Here is a 22,239-nt window from a genome sequence, read left to right as displayed (position 1 = left end):
GGGACAGAGCGGGTAGGGTTTGTCAGAGCCCCCTGTACTGGAGCTCACTGAAGGCCACTCTTTCTTCAGGCCTTGTCTTTGATTTGTGAGAAGGGTTCAATACAGTGAGTGTTTATTTTTTACTTTGTCTTTAAGATTTATTAAGGAAATGAGCAGAGTGGGAAGGTGAGAGTTTTGACACTTGAGTTGTAGTCTCAGTACCTCAGAGAGGGAAAGTTTGATAAACAGTGGTCATTTTGTCTGGGCTAAAGATTTCCCAAAGGAGGCTTCTTCGCTTTGACCATCCAAAATAACATAGATATCAGGGAGTATAGATTGTCTACAGACCCCATTTAGATAAAACCAGTTGTCTATTATCATAATGCATGTCTATATATTTGCTTTCTATAGATAGTGGACTCCTAAATGCTGGTGGCAAATGGAGAGATAAAGTATGAAGGCTTATTATTTTTCAGCTGGTGTTTTTGTTGAGGTCGGAGGATTGTATCTGCAACAGATGTCACACACCAGCTGGAAGTCAAGGTCCTCAGGCAACATTTGGTACGGGTCACAAACAACTGGCACACAGACACTGTATGAGGACCTCAAACCTCCAATTGAATTGTACCCCCCTCTCCCTTCTCTCTCACACACCTACTACCATCCCCCCATCTCGTACCAACCAGAGAGAGGGGGAGGAAACGAGACAGAGAGAGAGTACTTTAACCACTTGTACATCGTTACAACACTGTTACATAATATGACATTTGTAATGTCTTTATTTTTTTTGGAACATCTGTGAGTATAATGTTTACTGTTCATTTTTATTGTTTATTTCACTTTTGTATATTATCTATCTATTCCCATGCCAATAAAGCCCCTTGAATTGAATTGACTTGAGAAAATACCCGCCCGCTGGTGATGGCTGTAGCTAGCGGTCGTTGTGTCAACAGGGCTAAACAGGACCTAGCATCCAAGTGGTTAAGGGCCTCGCTCTTATCAGAGGACAGACAGAATGCATCAAGCGGTGGCTGCATGCGCTCCTTCTCCCTTGCATCGCACTGAGGGAGCCTGCTGCCTCTGATGGTGGCCAGCTGTGCTCCAATGTTTAATCATTTCTCTCTTAATGAGCTTAGCCACCTTCCACCACACCGTCAGTAACGCAGTGGGCAACAGACAGAGAGGAGGAGGAGGAGAGAGATAATCATCCCAGTTAATTCTTCCACAAAATAAAGTCGTCTGGACATACAGTAGGCAGTGCTGTCATTGGTATCATACAAAAAGGAACGTTTACAGTATTGAGATGAGAATATTACTCTAGTTTTTGCATATATTTGTACATTTATCCAACATCAAGTAATTGTTTGGGCTGTAATGTTCTTGAAATGCAGGTGTATTTTATAGGGTGTAGCTGATGGCATCAAAAGAGACTGAAGTATTTCTGAAGAGAACTCTTCCTGACTCCAGGGTGTGATTTGACCCAGGTGTGTGTGATCTTTAGGAAACAACAACAACGTCTCCTATTGTTAGCGTAGCCACCCGTCACCCAATGTTGTTTATGCATGAGAAGAAGCACATTAGATGAAAGCATTTCCATACAAACAGACTGACACAATAGCGTGTCACAGATACAAGGCTGATATTTACAGTATAGACCTCGTCTGAATAGGTCATTATATCACAGGAGTGTTATTATAAAGTTCAGTGATCATTTCACTTCACTCAACATGCATGGAATACATGCCCAGAATACTGATTAGCAACAACATCAGTGCACATCTAGGTTCAAATAAGTGTTGCAAACTAAATGTATGGTTCATACATGTGTGGTAACTACAGTAAGAATGTATCAACTATGAGAAACACATGAATACCTTCTGGGTCTGTTTAGATTGTGCCGTACTGTATATTACATTCACTTTACAGTAACAAAGGTGGGAACATTATGTGAAAATGTGCCTCAATAAAAGGGTGATAAGTTAGAGTGCTGAAGACAGTCATAACACTTGGCTTCAGTCAGAGGGAGAGTCGACGTTCACAGGAAGATAGAGCAGATAGCGCTTGAGGGGGAAATGTGCACTTGAGAGGCCTGCATGACTTTCCTCTCCCCCAGAAACCCAGCGGTGACCACGCTACGGCCCCAATTATCATAACTATTTGATTAATCACTGTCCCAAAAAAGTACACTGAATCTAAGAGATAAGATAGCGGGGGTGTTTTAGCTAGCTGCGCTAACAGTGCTATCCTGTTACGCAGTTCATTAAGTGTAGCCGTGCACAAGGGGCCTAGCTTCTTCCTGGATCAATTCGCTGCCTCTCTCGCTGCCTGCCAGTCACTGAGCCTGGCCCTGCGATGTCTCACAGAGATTACCTCTAGAGAAGACACCTTTCAGGCAAAGTTACCGGCCTGTTGTTTTGATTTGTTTTGATTTGAAACCCTCCAACTGATGATGATGATGATGATGATGGATTCATTATTTTGGCTTTATAAGCAGATGGCTTAACCTGCACTGGTTACTGTTTTATGGACATGAGGAAATATATGCATGGGGGAAATAAATAGTAATCTCTCAATGTGCCCTTGAGCAAGGCACTTAACCATCATTTGCTCCAGGGGTCCTGTACTACTATGGCTGACCCTGTAAAACAACACATTTCACTGCACCTATCTTGGGCATGTAACAATAAAACATATTTTTTATGGATATTATTATTTGTCCATTGTAAAAATGATATGTATGTATAAAAAAAAAGACCAAATAGCAGGACACTTCACAAGATGCCTATCACAGAAAAAGAAAGAGGAGCACTTTTGCAATGATCTTATTTAAGGACAAATTCTACAAATGACTGTGTTTTCTAGGGAACTGGATTTGGCTGACTGTTTTGAGATTCTTGGTGTTTTATGACATGATGACTGTTTCGATGCTTGGTGTTTTATAGGAGAGCTGGATGCGTTCCACAAGGATGGGGAGCGTCGGATCCACAGCCGCCAGCAGCTCCCTGTGGGAACCACGTGGGGACCTTTCAACGGGAAGATCGAGATGAACATCGATGGCAGTGGCATGGTAGGTCATGCTTTTAATGTCTGTCTCTTTCTTCCACTTATTCTGTCAGAGTCACATTGTTACTGGGGCTGCTCTGGGAACATGAAGAAAAAAAACAGAGAATACCATCAAATTATCTGTCACTCATTTTCCCAAGACTTTGGTCCATAACCTAACCTTCACTTTGCTAAGAAAGTTAGTATGTTTAGTTCACCAGTCATCTGTCGTTCCTAGAGGCCTTGCCCGCCAGGCTACTAGCAAGTTCCAGCCTATTCTACTGGAAGGAGGAGGGAACCAATTCCCATGACAGAGTCAGACCCACAGAGTTGACTTTTCAGGGATCAAATTGGGACTCACAAAAGGCTTTGGTGTGCATTCATTTCAACCATTTAATCTGCATATTTTAAGACTAAACACTTTAATTGGTGCATTTTTTAGTCGAGTCCAGACCCTCGATTCAATGAACTAACGATCCATTATATTGGATGTTACTATTCTCACCCCAGCTTTAAACCAATCAGCTGGCCTCGCTTGTCTTAAGACATCTCAGTGAAGTTCCTCTTTAACGGCTGGAAAATATGTTGACCTGGTGCTCTGGTGAAACGACGAGTCCTCCAGGGTTTTGATATTTCATTTTGCATTTGGATTAATTAAGAAAATTCTTATTAAAAATTGTAACCAATCTCACATTCATCCTGTTAAGAAACATAAGGAAAAGTCCACTAGGATTTTAGACTCAGAGGCCCTGCCCGTTCTCGTGGATTTCTTTAACCCTATAACTTTATTAAATCATTCTCTGAGCTGTTTCTGACTGTTTTCTAAGCTCCCCTCATGGTTCTAAAGTCATCAATGGCTTTAAATATTTCATCTAACTGTGAAATATGGACTCTTTTCGGGTCCAGGCCTGTTATCCTCAAGCAAAGAGTGATTCTAAGGATGAACACCTCAAGCCACTACTGTGCATGACATGCAAATATAGTTCTCTTCCATTTTTGCATGAATTTACATGAAAGGTGGGTAGCCAATGTGACAGTCTATTGCCCTCAGAGTGAACAACTAGTGTCAAATGCATCCTCGATATGGTTGAGATGCAGTTATCAGAGTATTTGTACTAAAGGTTTCCTACATTTGTATACTTCATAAACATGAAGTTAAGATGTAGTAAGTAACTAAATACATTTTAAACTGTACACATTCTAAGAGCTGTTGGACAATATTGTAATGTTCTAGATTGTTAGTTACAGCCCTCTGCCTTCGCCTGAATCCTTCCCTGAGATCCTCCTATCTTCAGGCGTCTAACTGAGCCAGGTGCTAGGCTTCACCTGTAATGGCTTGTGGAGGGGTTACAAAGAATTGAACATCTTCTCTCAATTAAAGGTAGAGGAAGAGCTCTCTGGCATATTGCCTTTAAGGATATCTCCTGTGTGTGTCTATTCTCATGGGTACATAAGCTATGCTTCGCTGCTTGCCCTCCTCTCTCTTCTCTTAGTCTCAGTCATCTCTCAAATGAGCTGCTGGCTGTTAGCAGCTTCTCACAATACCTCATTAAAGCTGAATTCGAGTAACTTATTTTGGTTTTATTGAGCTGCCTGTTTTACTGTGATACGAACATATTTCATATTTGCCGTACCTATAGATAAACAAGAAAGCTGGCAATCAATTCCCTCCTATTTCCATCAGTGACCCATCTTACACTGCACGGCTTAATTTACCAACCACCTGGTCGTTAAGGAGTTTTGCTGGTGTATATATACAGTAGTACTGTAAAAAAAAAACATTGGCAACTTCCCCAGAAAGGTATTTTAGCTCTTGTTTTCTAGTGAGGGAGGAAAGGGACTTAGTTGTATTCTGCGTCTTAACGACATACTGCCATTTAAAGACAGAAACCAGCTCTAATGTCTCACCCAACCAGAGAAAGCCTTAGGAGGTGAAATAAAATAGGGACTAAGAGAAAGTAGCAATGTAAAGGAGAAAGAAAGCTGGGTAGTTTTGATGCATGTCAGACCAGCCTCGTGTTCCTCTACAGGGTCAGGAAGGCAGTATAAAGCATTTAAAGGTAGAAATAAACTCTGATTGTTTCATGGGTCTCTACTTCATTCACCCAAGAGGGGCTCTCAGTCATGCTCAAGAAGTATGACCTCTAGGGACTATTAAATCTCTTCTCTCTGTGTTAGATTGTGAAACCACAGAGGTGAATGAATTACCCGATGGCATGGCAGCTCTCAGGCATTAACGTCACCTGTCTTTCTCTCTCACACTTTGAAATCCAAGCTGGAAACACGTGACCTTCTTGTGTGATATTGATATGCCCTCGATGGAATCGAAAAGGGTCTTTCAGACACGTCACTCGCAGACTTCTGTATCTAGTCTTCCATGATTATAGCATACATTCAAAGTTAGCTAGCACTGTGTGTCATGCGGTCTCACCACTTGAAAAAGTCCCATGATGCAGAAATTCATTGTGATTTTTCCATAAAGCTTGCACTTGTAGTGCTGTCCATTATAGTAGTAGCAGAGATTGTCAGGGGTGGCCAGTTGTGAGTCTGATGATTACACCAATGAGGAGTGTAGTGTTCAGGAGTCAGAGGGGACGAGTGGTAACTGCATGCAAACTGTGTTAGCTCGCTGAGCTAAAGCTTAGGATTTAAGATGAAGGAGCTAATGCGATTTTTCTGGTCTCAGGCAAGGTTAGTTTCTATGGGTCTACTGTGGGTCTGCTGTGGGTCTCTATGGGTCTACTGTGGGTTTACTGTGTCTCTCCGTGGATCCACTGTTAGTCTCTACTGTGGGTTTCTATGGGTCTGCTGTGGCTCTCTATGGGACTACTGTGGGTCTCTATGGGTCTACTGTGGGTCTGCTATGGGTCTCTATGGGTCTGCTGTGGGTCTCTATGGGTCTACTGTGGGTCTGCTGTGGCTCTCTATGGGTCTACTGTGGGTCTGCTGTGGCTCTCTATGGGTCTACTGTGGGTCTGCTGTGGGTCTCTATGGGTATACTGTGGGTCTGCTGTGGCTCTATGGGTCTACTGTGGGTCTGCTGTGGGTCTGCTGTGGCTCTCTATGGGTATACTGTGGGTCTGCTGTGGGTCTCTATGGGTATACTGTGGGTCTGCTGTGGCTCTCTATGGGTCTACTGTGGGTCTGCTGTGGCTCTCTATGGGTCTACTGTGGGTCTGCTGTGGGTCTCTATGGGTCTACTCTGGGTCTCTATGGGTCTACTGTGGGTCTGCTGTGGGTCTCTATGGGTCTACTGTGGGTCTGCTGTGGCTCTCTGTGGGTCTGCTGTGGGTCTCTATGGGTCTGCTGTGGGTCTCTATGGGTATACTGTGGGTCTGCTGTGGCTCTCTATGGGTCTACTGTGGGTCTGCTGTGGGTCTGTTGTGGCTCTCTATGGGTATACTGTGGGTCTGCTGTGGGTCTCTATGGGTCTACTCTGGGTCTCTATGGCTAGGGAGTGATGGATGATGCTGGGGGAAATAGTGGTGCATTACAGTTGTCAATGCGGGACTAACAGACAAGAGGAAAGTGAGAGAGGAAAAACAGGGGGGAAGAGCAATCTAGACATCTGTAGGACAGAGATAGGGTTACATCTCCAGCCTTTATCAAAGAGGAAAGCAGATGTCACAGCTGATGGAAGGCTGTGGCAGCAGCCCCAGGCCGAAGGGGTGCTGGGTTTGTTGTGAGGTACTGTAGCTATCCACACACAGCCTGCTGCTGCTATAGGAACTTGTTAACACACACACACCTCTGGTTAGACACTCCAACCAAAGTTGTTCTTCATGCTTTATCGGTGTTAGATGATCACACTAGGTCTAAATGTCCCCCCCATTTTCCTAGTTGATATTGTCTTCAAATAAATAAATATAAGTGGTACTTTAATGATGGAATACATTGAACTGATTTTAGGTTCTCGGTGTGTTGTATCAACCATAGAAATAGAATGTTCTCTCAGTAAATGATTTATCCCAGAAGGACACAGGGACTGAAGTCTAAACAAAGTAACTGCCTAGTGTTGGAGGATTGTGTAGTGTGTGAAGGAGAGGGAGAGGGCACAGAGAGAGAGAGGGAGGGAGAGGGCCCAGAGAGATAGAGGGAGAGTGACAAGAGATAGGGAGAGGCACAGTGCCCAGAGAAGAGAGATAGAGGGAGAGAGACAAGAGAGAGGGAGAGGGCCCAGAGAGAGAGGCAGAGGGCCCAGAGAGATAGAGGGAGGGAGAGGCACAGGGCCCAGAGAAGGGAGATAGAGGGAGAGAGATGAGAGAGAGAGAGCGAGAGAGAGAGAATGAGAGACCATTGAGCGAGAGCCCAGACAGAGATAGAAAGTGAGCTGTCCAAAGCTGCAACCCCAGCTTGTCAGTACCCTGTTTTTCTCTCTCTTCTCCTCTCTGACTGATGGAGCTGCCAGCGCTCAGCCTCGTCCTTCACTTCTCTCACTTCTTCCCCTGATCAATCAGACTATTAAGCTCCAATTACACCAGCCAGCCCCTCCACACAAGCAGGTGAGCGACAAGCACATTCAGCCAGCCCAACCCAGACACGCACGGCCCAACCAGCCAACACTCCCAAATTAACCCAAATGAATAGTGACACTGAGACATAAATGTCTGCAATCGGGGGCTAAATGACACGTCTGTGTCGAAGCTATTGAGTAGCAGGTGTCTTAAAAGTAGTAATTACACAAAGCGGGACAGGATGTGAAAAAAGGCCCACGGCTGGGCCAGAGTAGGCCCCAGTGTGATGGTTAGCTGGGTTCTGTCTCTAGGTGTTGATAATTGATTCAGGCTAATAATAAGCTGCGGATTTGGAGGCCTGTCTGTTCTAGATGCGTGTTACTGAGGCTGGAGCCTCCTGCTCTATGCTCATAATGCTCATTATAAAGGTCTATTGTAAGGCCTGGTTTCAGTGACTGCTGATCTTTTTACTTTAGCCCTCAGTCGGTAGTGATGCAAAGATATTTAGGGCAGTGTACGTATTGAGGTCAACCCCTAAAACAGACAACAGAAAACAGGAGGCAGGTGAGTTTATATCATTATTGGCCATATCCTGGGAACACTACATTTGTTGTGGTTGTGCCTTATATATCAGAAGAAAAGGAAAAAGAACAAGAGACAATGTTTTTGTATATTGTAAGCTATATTGTCCGTGATATATCATCCGGTGTGATGTGTTTCTGAGTGGAGAGACAGGAAGCCACATCAGGAAATGTTGTCCCATGTGAAGCAAAGGCCGGGGACAAACACTGTGTCATGTTCTTAAAAATGTTTGTGTTCACATTAAGAGATTAAGACATTGTTTTAGTTTCACAGTTCTTAAAAATAAGTTCTACATTTCTATCATGAATTTTGTCAGAAATATGTGTATTATATACTGCAACCATGTGATTGAGGCTAGCTGCTACAGTATTCTTTATCGTCTGTAGTATTATGTGTGTTTTCTGAGAAGAGGAGACTCTCCTTTTGGTTGTGAACAGAGAGTCTTACCTAGAGAGTGGAGACAAAAGGGGAAATGACAAGATACTGTCCTAATTTGCAGCTGGGAGAGAGGTGGTGTCTGTCTGGCCCAGGAGGGGTTTTATAGTGTCATTTAGAACAAGGTGAGAAATGAGGTCCTGCCGTCCATGCTCCAAAAAAAGCAGAAAAATGATTCAAGCCATCACTCAGACATTTATCTCCTCCCGGTTCCCACCCTCTCCCGTCAATATGTTTATTGTTAGCTACCCCCTAAACTTGAACAAGTGGTGGCGCGGATTTTTCTGCTCCGAAATTATATTTTTCTTCTTGTCATTGCTTCATTAATCAAGAGAAGGCATTCTGAAAAATGTTTTGTTTTGGAGGCTGCAATCTATTTTTTGTGTGTGTGTGTTGTTGTTAATCTGCGCCCGTGGCAGGTTTCCCCTTCGAAACGCAGCGCTAAGCAGCGGTATCGCAGGCCTATTGTTGTAGCCTCTGTCATAGCAAGGAGCGCCTGATGCAGGCCTGGGCGAGCCTGATAAGGAAAGAGGATTCAACATGGCTGGAAAGGAGAATCAGTGGGACTTGAGAGTGGAGTACGGATGGGGCAGACGCGCACACAGAGGTCCGCGCGCATGCGGGTGTGCGCCCACACACATGTACTCGCATGCATACGCATACTCACACTCACACGTAAGCATGCACACACGTACTCGCGTGCATCCAAACGCATACTCACATTCACACGTAAGCATGCACACACGTACTCGCGTGCATACAAACGCATACTCACACTCACACGTAAGCATGCACACACATACTCGCGTGCATACAAACGCATTCACACACTCACACGTAAGCATGCACACACATGCAAGCAAACAACTCATCATCATCATCATCATCACACTGGCACATGCCCAGGCAATTATTTACGGTATAACATCCAATTGCATATGCAAGAAGACACCCCATGAGATAGTAGTTACAGTACACCACCTCTCTGCTACTGCTTATTGGCAACACACTGACTGCCACAGCACCATACAGCACACTAAGAAATAACCAAAAGACAACAATGTATTTGATTTCTTGCATTTTGTATATAAAGTCGACCTATCCTTTCTGTCTGAAAGTAATACCCTCTTGGATGTGGTTGGTAAAACCAGACAATTATCTGCACTAACCGGATTTGAATTTCTATGTTGGACACACAAATAATTTTGGCATAAAGAATGTGGCTCCATCTAATGAAATAATGGCCCTAAATTTTAGGCTGGGAACCAATTTGTGATTGCATGCATCAATTATTTCTTGGGCTTAAACCAATATTAAGACTGGGGTCTCTTCAGATGGGTAAAATGGTAATTATCTGGCGGTCTCTCTGACATTCACTGCGCCCCACATTTCTATCAACACTGTTATTGACCAGCACATACATTAAAGAGTTCACGTTATACCACATTATTTTGATAAAGAAAACACATATTCCTCGGAATTCATCCCTCTCTCAGTCTAAACCATCAGCTCGATGACAAAGATCTGACAACAACGCTTGGTTAGGCATACTTGTGAGTCGAATGGAGACTAGGGTTATGACCTGTGTCAGGGGGGGGTGCCCAGGCCCGGGGGCCATTGTTTGGTGTCTTTCTAAGCTCCTTTCTATGGCTCCTCTCTCTGTGCTCTGCTGGGATCCATCCTGTGGCCATGCCGCCATGCCGTGGTGTATTAGCTGTGAAGGGCTCAGTGCTGCTCAGTGCTACTGGGGTTGGGGCTGTTGGGGCTGAGCTCCACTGTTTGAGATAATGCATGGTTGACTTGATCTACAAGTGAACCTGGCATTCTCCTGTCCTTACATCACCACAAACAGATATGGCTGGTCCCCAGATAAGGAAGGCAGAATTCACTGACTTGCTTTGTGCCTTGCAGCCCTGCTGTGATGGCTACATAGTTTGCTCAATCTCACTATACATACAGGGAATGGATCTGTACACTAAATGTTACAGTGAGAACGGACGCTTTTTATGTTGAGTTGGGGCTTCAAATAGATATGCCAATTTAGATAGATAGAGAGAGAACGAGAACATACACTGAGTGTACAAAACATTAGGAACAACTCTTTCCATGACATAAACTGACCAGGTGAATCTAGGTGAAAGCTATGATCCCTTATTGATGTCACTTGTTAAATCCACTTCAATCAGTGTAGATGAAGGGGAGGAGACAGGTTACAGATGGATTTTTAAGCCTTGGGACCATCGAGATGGATTGTGTATGTGTGTCATTCAGAATGTTAATGGACAAGACAGAAGATTGAAGTGCCTTTGAACGGGGTATGGTGTAGGTGCTAGGTGCACCGGTTTTAGTGTGTCAAGAACTGCATCGATGCTGGGTTTTTTTATGCTCAACAGTTTCCCGTGTGTATCAAAAATGATCCTCCACCCAAATGACATCCAGCCACCTTGGCACAACTGTTTCAAAGCATTGGAGTCAACATGGGCCAGTATCCCTGTGGAATGCTTTCAACACCTTGCTGTGTCCATGCCCTGATGAATTGAGGCTGTTCTGAGGGCAAAAAGGGGGTGCGACTCAATGTTAGGAAGGTGTTCTTAATGTTTTGTGCAGTCTGTGCATAACATGCAGTACAGAGGTGTAGAATGCTTATCCTCCTCAATAAACATAATTCAACACCTGATATAAACATGAACATTCAGGAATATTTGATTCATTCGGCAAGATATATTGCATCCTGTAAAAGAAGGAAATGTGTGAAATTTTAACTTGATCTAAATCGTTCTACACTGTCTGTCTCGGTACACTGTGTCTACAACACATCATTACCCAACAAGTACCCAATCTAGCGGAAACATTCATTAACATTCCTAAACCTTTGAGAAAAGTCATAGTGTGTAACTTAGAAAAGTCAATGTGAGCGTCTATGTCAAACGAAAGAGTATATATCCATTAACATACACAACAGACCTCCATTGTAGTTGGAGGGAAAACAGAAAAGTGAAAAGAAGTTGAGTGGTGCCAGCTGCTTTGCCATCTGTCTCTGTCATGGCAGTACTTGTGATATGTTGAAACAACTTCCCTGAGAAGTGCTCCAGATAATCCGTGATTGTTTCCATTTGCAAACTCCTGATAGTATTCTACATTACAGTGGGGACTAAAGTTATTTATGGTGCTGGTTAAAGTTTTAGAGTACTGACCATCATTCGCTTCAGCGGTCAACACACACACACACACACACACACACACAACACACACACAACACACAACACACACACACACACACACACACATACTCTGTCTCGTCTATAATGACCTAAAACACATGTTACAGTGCTTCCTCATCCTTATCATTATGTTATCAGTATTGTGGAGAACTTTCAGTCCTAGACAACTATGTTTCTCATCCCACTAGAATGCATCATTACGTGCAGGCCCCATGGTCTGCTGGTCTACAGTAGGTACATGTATGCAACCCTGGAGACCGGGGTTCAATCCCCGTCTTCCCACTTTGTCTCCTGTTAATCTGTCTCCCCTGCCGTTTCTAATCGGTCTGAATAAAGAATAAATGCTTAAAAAAGACATCTTTAAGAAAGCATCATAACATGTAGGCTGCTTGATGTTTTCAGGACTCTTTGATGCCATGCCACTGATGCCATCCATTATTTATAGCATGCTGCCACCACATCACATCTCCCCACACGTAAACCAGGCCACTCTAAGACCCACTCTGAAATTGCACCTTATTCCCTATATAGTGCACTACATGGGCCCTGGTGAAAAGTAGTGCACTATATAGGGAATGAATAGGGTGCCATTTAGGACGCAGACTAAGTCTCTAAGTGGGGTTGGCCTAGGCTGGGCTGCTGCGTTCTCTTTCCTCTTGGTTGCGCTGGTGGAGGAGTCTAGGAACACAGTGAAGGCTTTGCTTGCTTCACCTCCTCCAACGAGAGCGAATCCCTGCTGCCGGCCTCTGATAAGTCCGCCCTGTCCCGGCCTCCAGCCCCCCAGTATTCCAGCCCCTCAGCCTTGCTAGCCTGGCTCGGGGCCCACCAAAGCCCAAAGACAAAACCCTGTCAAATGACTCCAGATGGATGAACAGCAGAAAATGACAGTATTCCGTGAAGAATGCTGATTTGGTCGGTGGTCACATGGGTCTTCTATCAGCAGAGGCTTTGAGATAAAGAACCCAGATAAGACAAGAGGAGAGGAGGCCTGGACAGTGTCGGCTTCACAGGCCTGGTGGTCCAGCACATAGCAGTGTGTGTGTGTGTTTGTGTGTGTGTGTGTGTGTGTTTATGAGGCTGTCAAAACAGGAATATTACACCACAGGGTCGTCAGGAAACTAATTGGGTAACAAAGACCATTTCCCGTCCTGAAACCCCATCTTTTAACAGTCCGTGTGCTGAGACTGTGATAAGGGAGTTCACGTCTAATACATTTAGTGGGGGCAAGTTCACCATCTTTATCTTATTTACTTACCTCAGTGTAAATATGACCGTTCTTTAAAGGGGATTTATTAAGACCCCCATTTCTCTAAAGTGCACGCGAGAATCAAACTGTTTCTGTGTCCTAGGTATACAATCAAATGATTATGTTTCTGTGTCCTAGGTATACAATCAAATGATTATGTTTCTGTGTCCTAGGTATACAATCAAATGATTATGTTTCTGTGTCCTAGGTTTACAATCAAATGATTATGTTTCTGTGTCCTAGGTATACAATCAAATGATTATGTTTCTGTGTCCTAGGTATACAATCAAATGATTATGTTTCTGTGTCCTATGTATACAATCAAATGATTATGTTTCTGTGTCCTAGGTATACAATCAAATGATTATGTTTCTGTGTCCTAGGTATACAATCAAATGATTATGTTTCTGTGTCAGTTATACAATCAAATGATTATGTTTCTGTGTCCTAGGTATACAATCAAATGATTATGTTTCTGTGTCCTAGGTATACAATCAAATGATTATGTTTCTGTGTCCTAGGTATACAATCAAATGATTATGTTTCTGTGTCCTAGGTATACAATCAAATGATTATGTTTCTGTGTCAGTTATACAATCACATGATTATGTTTCTGTGTCAGTTATACAATCAAATGATTATGTTTCTATGTCAGTTATACAATCAAATGATTATGTTTCTGTGTCAGTTATACAATCAAATGATTATGTTTCTGTGTCAGTTATACAATCAAATGATTATGTTTCTGTGTCAGTTATACAATCAAATGATTATGTTTCTGTGTCCTAGGTATACAATCAAATGATTATGTTTCTGTGTCCTAGGTATACAATCAAATGATTATGTTTCTGTGTCCTAGGCATACAATCAAATGATTATGTTTCTGTGTCAGTTATACAATCAAATGATTATGTTTCTGTGTCAGTTAAACAATCAAATGATTATGTTTCTGTGTCAGGTATACAATCAAATGATTATGTTTCTGTGTCCTAGGTATACAATCACATGATTATGTTTCTGTGTCAGTTATACAATCAAATGATTATGTTTCTGTGTCCTAGGTATACAATCAAATGATTATGTTTATGTGTCCTAGGTATACAATCAAATGATTATGTTTCTGTGTCCTAGGTATACAATCAAATGATTATGTTTCTGTGTCAGTTATACAATCACATGATTATGTTTCTGTGTCAGTTATACAATCAAATGATTATGTTTCTGTGTCATAGGTATACAATCAAATGATTATGTTTCTGTGTCCTAGTTATACAATCAAATGATTATGTTTCTGTGTCAGTTATACAATCAAATGATTATGTTTCTGTGTCAGGTATACAATCAAATTATTATGTTTCTGTGTCCTAGGTATACAATCACATGATTATGTTTCTGTGTCAGTTATACAATCAAATGATTATGTTTCTGTGTCCTAGGTATACAATCAAATGATTATGTTTCTGTGTCCTAGGTATACAATCAAATGATTATGTTTCTGTGTCCTAGGTATACAATCAAATGATTATGTTTCTGTGTCAGTTATACAATCACATGATTATGTTTCTGTGTCAGTTATACAATCAAATGATTATGTTTCTGTGTCATAGTTATACAATCAAATGATTATGTTTCTGTGTCAGTTATACAATCAAATGATTATGTTTCTGTGCCATAGTTATACAATCAAATGATTATGTTTCTGTGTCCTAGGTATACAATCAAATGATTATGTTTCTGTGTCATAGTTATACAATCAAATGATTATGCAAATATCAGTAGGTAAGGATTTTTCTGCGGTTCAGGGATGGCCATGAGGGTTGTGCAAAACAGCTTCCTTAAATACAATGCTTTTTTTATTGCATGGTGATTTCTGACTTCACAGAGAAGAAATAAGAGTTGAAAGGAACGTATTAAATCCAAGGCTGTACCTTAAAGGGGAAGTGAGGTTTATCCGGGCTTTATTCAAGCATCATCTTGCCTTGAATGTGATTGTTTGTCTTCACTGACTTCTGACTGCTCCTAGGTCTGTGTTTATGTGTGGAGGGATAGCTTGTGACCTTAATGGCTGATAGACTTTGTCTCTTCATGTCTTCTTTGAACAAAGGCCCCTCCGTGTGTTTATTTCTGTGTATTTAAAGTGGAGCTGTCCGGAGTATGAGCCACCTGGCTGGTTCAGTGACCCTGGGGGAACAGTAATGTACCATACAGGTGAACACATCGCTGGCTGTCGCTTCTCTATTATGTGCTCACATAGTTTCTCATGGCTCCAGGAGCCGAGCCCTAAGTTACATGCAAAGATCAAACAAGTCCCCAATTGAATTCAAATAGGAAATTCAAACAGCGAGAACTGAGGCGTTCAGTGTTATTTCTCTGACCGAAGCCAAACAGAAGAAAGACGTGCGTGTACAGGATGTGTACCTCCTAGTCATTATTAAGTAGTGAAGCGTGCATTACAAATTCTATGTTCTCTTTCTTCCCTACGTCAAATAATGATACATAGGCTACACATTATATTCTGTATCTGCAACTTGCAGTTCATGGATTAACATATGAATTTGAATGAAACGTCCACTTCAGCCAAACAACTGGTTGGTGAACAGGGACAATAGACCAGAACATGTCAAAGGCCCGTAGTCTGTCTGTTGCACTAAGGAGGAGATGATCATAAGATATTGCATTGCTGATGTGGTTTAGTTATTTTTATACTTTTTAAATTGTCATTTAAACATATTGTTCATCAAACCTCCCATATCTACTTCCTCACATAACTCCTCCCATTCCGAGAGAGAGAGAGAGAGAGAGAGAGAGAGAGAGGACTTGTCTGGAGGGCAGGTAGATCTTCCACTACACTGGATGGGTTTGGAGTTGGAGCAGCTCTTACTGCCTGGAGGTTTGGGAGAATGGAGGATGCTTGGAACTCATTGCTTTCCCTCACTCACTCCTTTTTGCTGTCATATTGTAATGATCAATCAACACACACTCAATGTGGTATCTAAGACTCAAGGTCCCTTATTGTCCATATGTGGTTAAAATCAGGAATAGATAGATACATTCAAATAAGTAAGAACAGATAGGATGTCATTTAATTGATCAAATACTGTTTGTATATTTCCCATGGCTGCCATGATCTACAAACTAAAGGCACAGCAATGGGTAGCTGCCATTATAGCAACAACAACTAAAGGCAGAGTGATTGGTGTCCTTTTAAAGATTCCAGGAACAGAATTGAACAAAGTTGAAAAGAGAAAGATGTGTGTGTGTGGGGAGGAGGGGGGTAGAAAAGAAAAAAGCCTTATTTTGCACTCAAGCAGTAAACTAACTGCAGCACAGAGCGAGCGCAGGGAGGGAGAAGATTTCTGCTGAATTATCTCCCACCTCACATTTGCTCTTAGGCAAGCAGTTTAAAAGCCAAGCGATTGAGCCAGTGATCCAATTTGAAATGCAGAAATGATTAGAGCAGCTTGCCTCATTTCATATCGAAATGCTCTGATTTTTGACAGGGCAGCAGCCAAGATCTATCTCTACAGGGAATTAGTGTCGAATTTTTGCATATTTCTGTTATTTAGTCTCCCAATAGCAGATGCTACTGTAGGGAGAGAGAGAGAAAAAGAAAGCTACATGAAGGCACTGTATCATGTTATTGGGGCAGATGTAACTATACTACCGTTAAAAGATGGAGAGAATGGCTTGAAATGAGACCTGAGAAATGGGTGTATTGGAAGCATTTCCCAGTTCATGTGGGATGTTGACAGATAGTCGTCTTTTTTTTAGGGTTAAATTAAAAGGAAAACATACACAAATATCCATATACTGAATATGAGCTTCTATACATGCAGAGAAACTTGGAGATGGATTGAAAGAGAAAGGGTTTTGGCCATTTATTTGACAGAAAGACCCTGGCAAGTCATCCGTCCTTGAGGCTAAAGAAATAATAATTCGGGAATGAGATAACGAGGGCTAGAGGAAAATCTCCTCTAATGAAATTTCCAGTTGACCACATGCAATTTGTTTCATCGTGCTGAACAACTAATTGCAATGGACGTTATCAAGGTGTATGCTGTAAACAGGTGCAAATCCTTTATCCCTATATACCTCCACCGCAGTAACATATCATATAGAAACCTGACATAACACATCCATAAGCTTTTCTGCTCTTCATTTCATATAAAGAGCTAACCCGAGTCTTATATGGACATGACACATCAAAACTATTAGTGGCATGTTGTTAAAATATGAACGCTGGGTCAAGCGCTGTGTGTGGGAGTGTAAAACACAGAGAGATGAACTGAAGGAACGAAACCTGCTGCTTCTTCTACTATTTACGTTTTTCACTGAAGAAAAAAAACGATATTTATACTGAACTTAAGGACTAGTTTCATTTAAGGAACCGAATACATATTATTGAAATATAAAAAACTGAAATGTGTATTTTCTAAGTAAAATGCTATAAAATATATATATATATATGCATTTGTATTATGATTCAGAGCACATTTAGTCTTTCATACTGTAGTGTTTTTAATATCCATGGCTACTGGATATACAGTGGACCTTTTTAAGCAAAACAACAAGTAGAAAATACTGTAAAGATGCTCAGACTAAAACTGGGTTTGATTTCTCTACAGTTGGGGATCAGGACAGATACAGTACTACATTTGTGACCTTGGTAGAAAAAAAGATGAGGAAAGAATCATTCCCACCAAGGATTGATGTCGATTTTCCCTGGCCTGACCGTGAAGCGGGTTAAGAGTTGCCCAGTGGTGGTGAAATGGTCAGTGGTGATATCATTAGCTTGTTTACACAGGAAACCAGTGAGTTAGGAGGAAGCTGAGTGTCACAAGCCACTTTCTTCCTCACCTCCTTCAGCTGATCTGAGGATCATGGTATCAAGGAGGGATTAGTAGTGACTTGGGATTTGTGTGATTGGTTAATTTATTGCGGTGATGGCAGGTCTTTCATCTATGGCAACATTTAATCAGCCCAGCCACAGAGGCTGTTACAGGTTAGCTCCTGTCTGGAGTCAGTCCGGCGCTGCCATCAACTCCATCACAATTCCCCTGAAAATTCCAAATTATCTGGAACAGGCTTTAGCTTCTCAGTAATAAAAATTAGAACAGATTCCTGATAGAAGCTTTTCCTCACACAGTGCCAATTATAAATAGCTAGGGCTCTGCCTTTGGAAGGAAGGAGGAAAAATCCACTATGAGAGATGTGCAATGGAACTTATCGCTCAGCCCCTGCTCTTCGCTCTGATCCAAATCCGTGTGGCTGAAAATTTATATTAGATTTTATCACAGAGGCCTAAGTCTAGAAAAATCAATGAAGGTTATCTTTTATGTTGCAGCAACTTGTGGAAATATTGATTTTCATTTTATAGCGAATTTGGAGCATCAGTTTGTAATCACTTCCTCGCTGACTACACTGTTTTGGTAACTGTATCTTTTACACGTTGGTTGAACGGTAACAGGGCTCAGAAAAAAACCCTGGGAGAGTATTGAAACCACTGGAGTGAAGGAACAGGGTGGATAAACCACAACACACCATGAGGAGGAAGGGTGTATGGTTTTCAACACTTATCCATGACTTTACTTTATAAAGTGACACATTTTGATACTTCAAATGTCCCTGTTTTATTTTATTGAAGAAACAACATGTAGGGACAGAGTTAATTCATACAAATTTGAACATCACCATTGTTTCTACTTTTTTTTTACTTGATCTGATTGGATGAGTAAATCCACCTATTTTAATTTCTGTGAATAATCACTGTCAATACAATTCAGAGTCCTCTGATCTGTAGAATAGCTAGTCTTAATATTAGTCTGAATGAAACCGTATTGTATCTGGCTATGGATTTTAAAGCTGGTGGTGTTGATGTTGTAATATCCAATAGGGGGTCAGTATTATTTACTGTTCTGAATACATTTATTCATGAGGAAGTGGAACAGCACAGAGTCACTGTTGTGTGTCACATTCCTTAGTTGTGATTGGTAGTTAGAGAAAGGGGTATGTTTTTATTTTGTATTTTGTATCACCCCCTCACTCCATAGAAATCAACATGTTCTGCTTGTCACTCTGGCTTTGTCTGAAGCTTTGACTACACATGTACAGTATTTACTGTATAGGAAGAGGGCGTTCATTTAAGGATAACATGCTCCTCCCCTTGGTGACATCATTGTGTGTTATATCCAGAATACAGGTTCTCTGCATTCCTTTGTCTGAAATACTTCAAAGCTCCAACATAGTCATTATTTAGAGTAGTTCATTTTTATGAATGGCTCATTTAAATTTCAGCAAAATGAAAAATACAGCTATATGATAAATTGACCATTATTTTGATAAATGTATTCAGTTAATTTATTAAGTTTAGTTTTATTAATAAGTTATATTATGACGATTTTGACAATGAATCGTTATATTAAGAAAACACATTGAAACAAAAATAAATGTCAGTAATGTAAATCATTCAAATTGAAATACAATTTTAAAGGAAATCTAATCCAGTAAATATGTTTGCTTTCTTATGATATTTCTAATGTTGAAAACTATACCCATATATTATTATTATTAGTCTTTCCCTGGTGAGAGGCAGTGTAATATAGTGAATTCCCAGAAGGCCTTAGAGACTAGACGGACAGGAAGAGGGGAAGAAGAAGCCTCACACAGCTAAATCAGAGAGATGGCCCCCAGTCTGGAGATCTGACAAAGGGTTAATCCGATTCTCATTTTAGATAGTTGTCGTAGCAACAATCAGATCCGTCTCCTTTGCTCCTTTTGACAGGGTTGTAAGATTTACAGGTTCGCTGAAGATATACGACTTTATTGTCAGGCTAATTTGAGATGTGAAATAGAGGACGGCTTAAATGACAGAGGTCTCTCTCTGTTCCTCTGCCAGGGTGGGATAAGATACCTAAATATTAAGGAATGAGAAAATCAACAGACACAATGTGCTGTTCTCTAGGTGTTTGATCCGTCTGACTGGCACAAGTCCACCATTGCTTCGAGCTGCTATGTAAGAACTAGAGTTGAGGTTTTCTTTTCATTTTATAAATATTGTTTCATTTGTGTGTGACAGACTGACTGAGATCAGAGCCCATATGCTGTCAGCACTTTAGTTATTGAATGTAGCCAACAGTATTTCCGTTTTCTCAGAAAGAGAGAGAGCCCTCTAATCCTCAGTCACTAGTAACGGAACATTTCTGTGTGTGCTTCACCCACATGCACAATAAATCATATTTTGTGTGTATCTGTGCCAATTCAGACCTTTAACGTGTGAAAGTGGCATTTGCATTTATCCTTGAAGGGTTGTTGCTGCCTTTCCGAAGAAATATCTGAAACACATAGTGACGACTTGTGCTCTGCTGTTGCATTAGGCAGATGGATGGTGTCTCATGGCAGCCTGTTTCAAATGGAAAAATAAATGAAGTGTCGAGAAGAGATTGCACCCCAGACCATTTTCTGTTAGCTAAACTATTTCTGTAACACCTTAATGAAGGAGGGCCTGGGGGTTAAAAAGTAATGGCCTTGAAATACTGACATTTTGCCCGCTAGCAATAGGCTACTGTAACGACTGCCCAAGAAAGATGCTTCTACCCTCCCCATGAGCACTGAAGATGTACTCTTGGCTTTCATTACCCTTTGTAAAAAAATAAACAAAAATCAATTAAAAAAATAAAATAGAATAGAAAATCATATGAAAATAAATAGAAAGGCCTTTCCAATCTGACCGAGCCCTCTCCATGTCTGACCGAGCCCTCTCCATGTCTGACCGAGCCCTCTCCATGTCTGACCGAGCCCTCTCCATGTCTGACCGAGCCCTCTCCATGTCTGACCGAGCCCTCTCCATGTCTGGTTGTGAATACATTTAGCTGGGGCCACAGTATCTATCTCCCTGTTTTCCTTCCATACAAATAACTTAAAGCACCAACGCTTGACCCGAGCCCAGAAGAAAAGTGATGTTACACATTCAGAATAATTTGCCGGCATATTATAAGACGTCGCCTCAATCGCCCTTTGAAATAGATACTGATTCTTTAAATTCTTCCCTGGCTGTTTCAGGAAATAGTGAGATCCCAGCGATAGCGCAGCACAATGTGCCTAAAGTTCACTCCTGAACACTCGCCTCCTTCACTCTAAAAGTCATCGGCATTCTGGGCATCCGAGATCTTCTTAATCTGGGAGATCTGATACTGTATCGTTGGGATCATAGGGACCAGGCGTTAGCAGCACTGTATGCCCCCCCACTCCAACCACTCTCCTACCCCAGCTGCCCCCACCACCTTGATCCCATTCCTCTGCCCCAACCCCCCCGTACTCCACCCCCTCCACCCACAACCCTCTCAATTCCCAAATCTTCTCATTGCGGGGAGAAGAAGAGGACCTACTAGCTTATAGAATGACCCTGTTTATGGTTTGCAGAGAAGAAGAGGAAGCATAACTTGGTGGCTATTATTTAATTATTGTTTGTTTAATCACCAAAATAAGCAAATGATTAGTGTTTGTTATCTGTCCCTGTCCAGAAGATGAAGAGCTGTGTACCGGTGGTGCTCAGCGCGGGCCCCAGGTGGCTGCTGGATGTGACTTGGCAAGGAGCAGAAGACAACAAAAATAACTGTGTGGTGTACAGCAAAGGTAAGCTCAATCTCCAGACTGTTGTATACAGTCTGTTATCTCCCTAGCAACACCACAGCAGCCAAACACACGGTCTGATACACAATCCCCCCACTTAAATTCTGCTGTCTGTCTGTCTCTCACTGTCTTTCAATCCAAAACATTTTTTTTTGACATCCCTCTGAAGTCATTTAGTGTATCAACCCAAAGTCTTGATTAGGAACGGGAAAACAACATGTGACAAAGTCAGGGCTTTTAGATTTCACAAGGTAAATATATTAATTAGCTTTTTGTGCTCAGTTTGAGTGAATTCCTCTCTGTTCACAAATTACAATTGCCCCAAATTATTATGTAGACGATCATCTGAAACTTGCTAATGGCATATCTCTCTTTTTATATAATGTGGGGTTACTGGGTGTGACCGTAGAGGTTGTTAGTCTCGAATCACAGTGAAATAAAAATGAGGGATTTAGTTGCTGTCTGTTACAGCTAGAATGCCCTTATTAGGCAAGCTCAAAATGGCTGCCCATCCATAGTTCATGATTGGGCTTCAGGTTACTGATTGTAAAATGCTAATACGGCACACTGATAGTAGCGTCTTCAGACTTCAGTCTTTATGAAAGCACTGTGCTGCTGACTGGCTGCTGCAGACCATAATTGGGTCTTGACG

At 41.7% G+C, this 22,239-nt stretch overlaps 1 protein-coding gene across 1 annotated transcript in view; it reads left to right on the top strand.

Annotated features, from left to right (window-relative positions):
* The window catches only part of LOC139391251 (zinc finger protein ZFPM2-like), a 202,561-nt gene that overhangs the window by 110,212 nt on the left and 70,110 nt on the right, over positions 1-22,239 (top strand). Inside the window, exons 4-5 of the mRNA XM_071138907.1 lie at positions 2,922-3,046; positions 21,479-21,590. Of these exons, the coding sequence (XP_070995008.1) occupies positions 2,922-3,046; positions 21,479-21,590 (237 nt within the window). The remainder of the gene's footprint in view (positions 1-2,921; positions 3,047-21,478; positions 21,591-22,239) is intronic.

Source organism: Oncorhynchus clarkii, chromosome 3, assembly GCF_045791955.1.
Source record: "Oncorhynchus clarkii lewisi isolate Uvic-CL-2024 chromosome 3, UVic_Ocla_1.0, whole genome shotgun sequence".
Taxonomy (NCBI): Eukaryota; Metazoa; Chordata; class Actinopteri; order Salmoniformes; family Salmonidae; genus Oncorhynchus; species Oncorhynchus clarkii.
The sequence above is the reverse complement of the archived record's forward strand: the minus strand, read 5'-3'. Positions and strand labels throughout refer to the sequence as shown.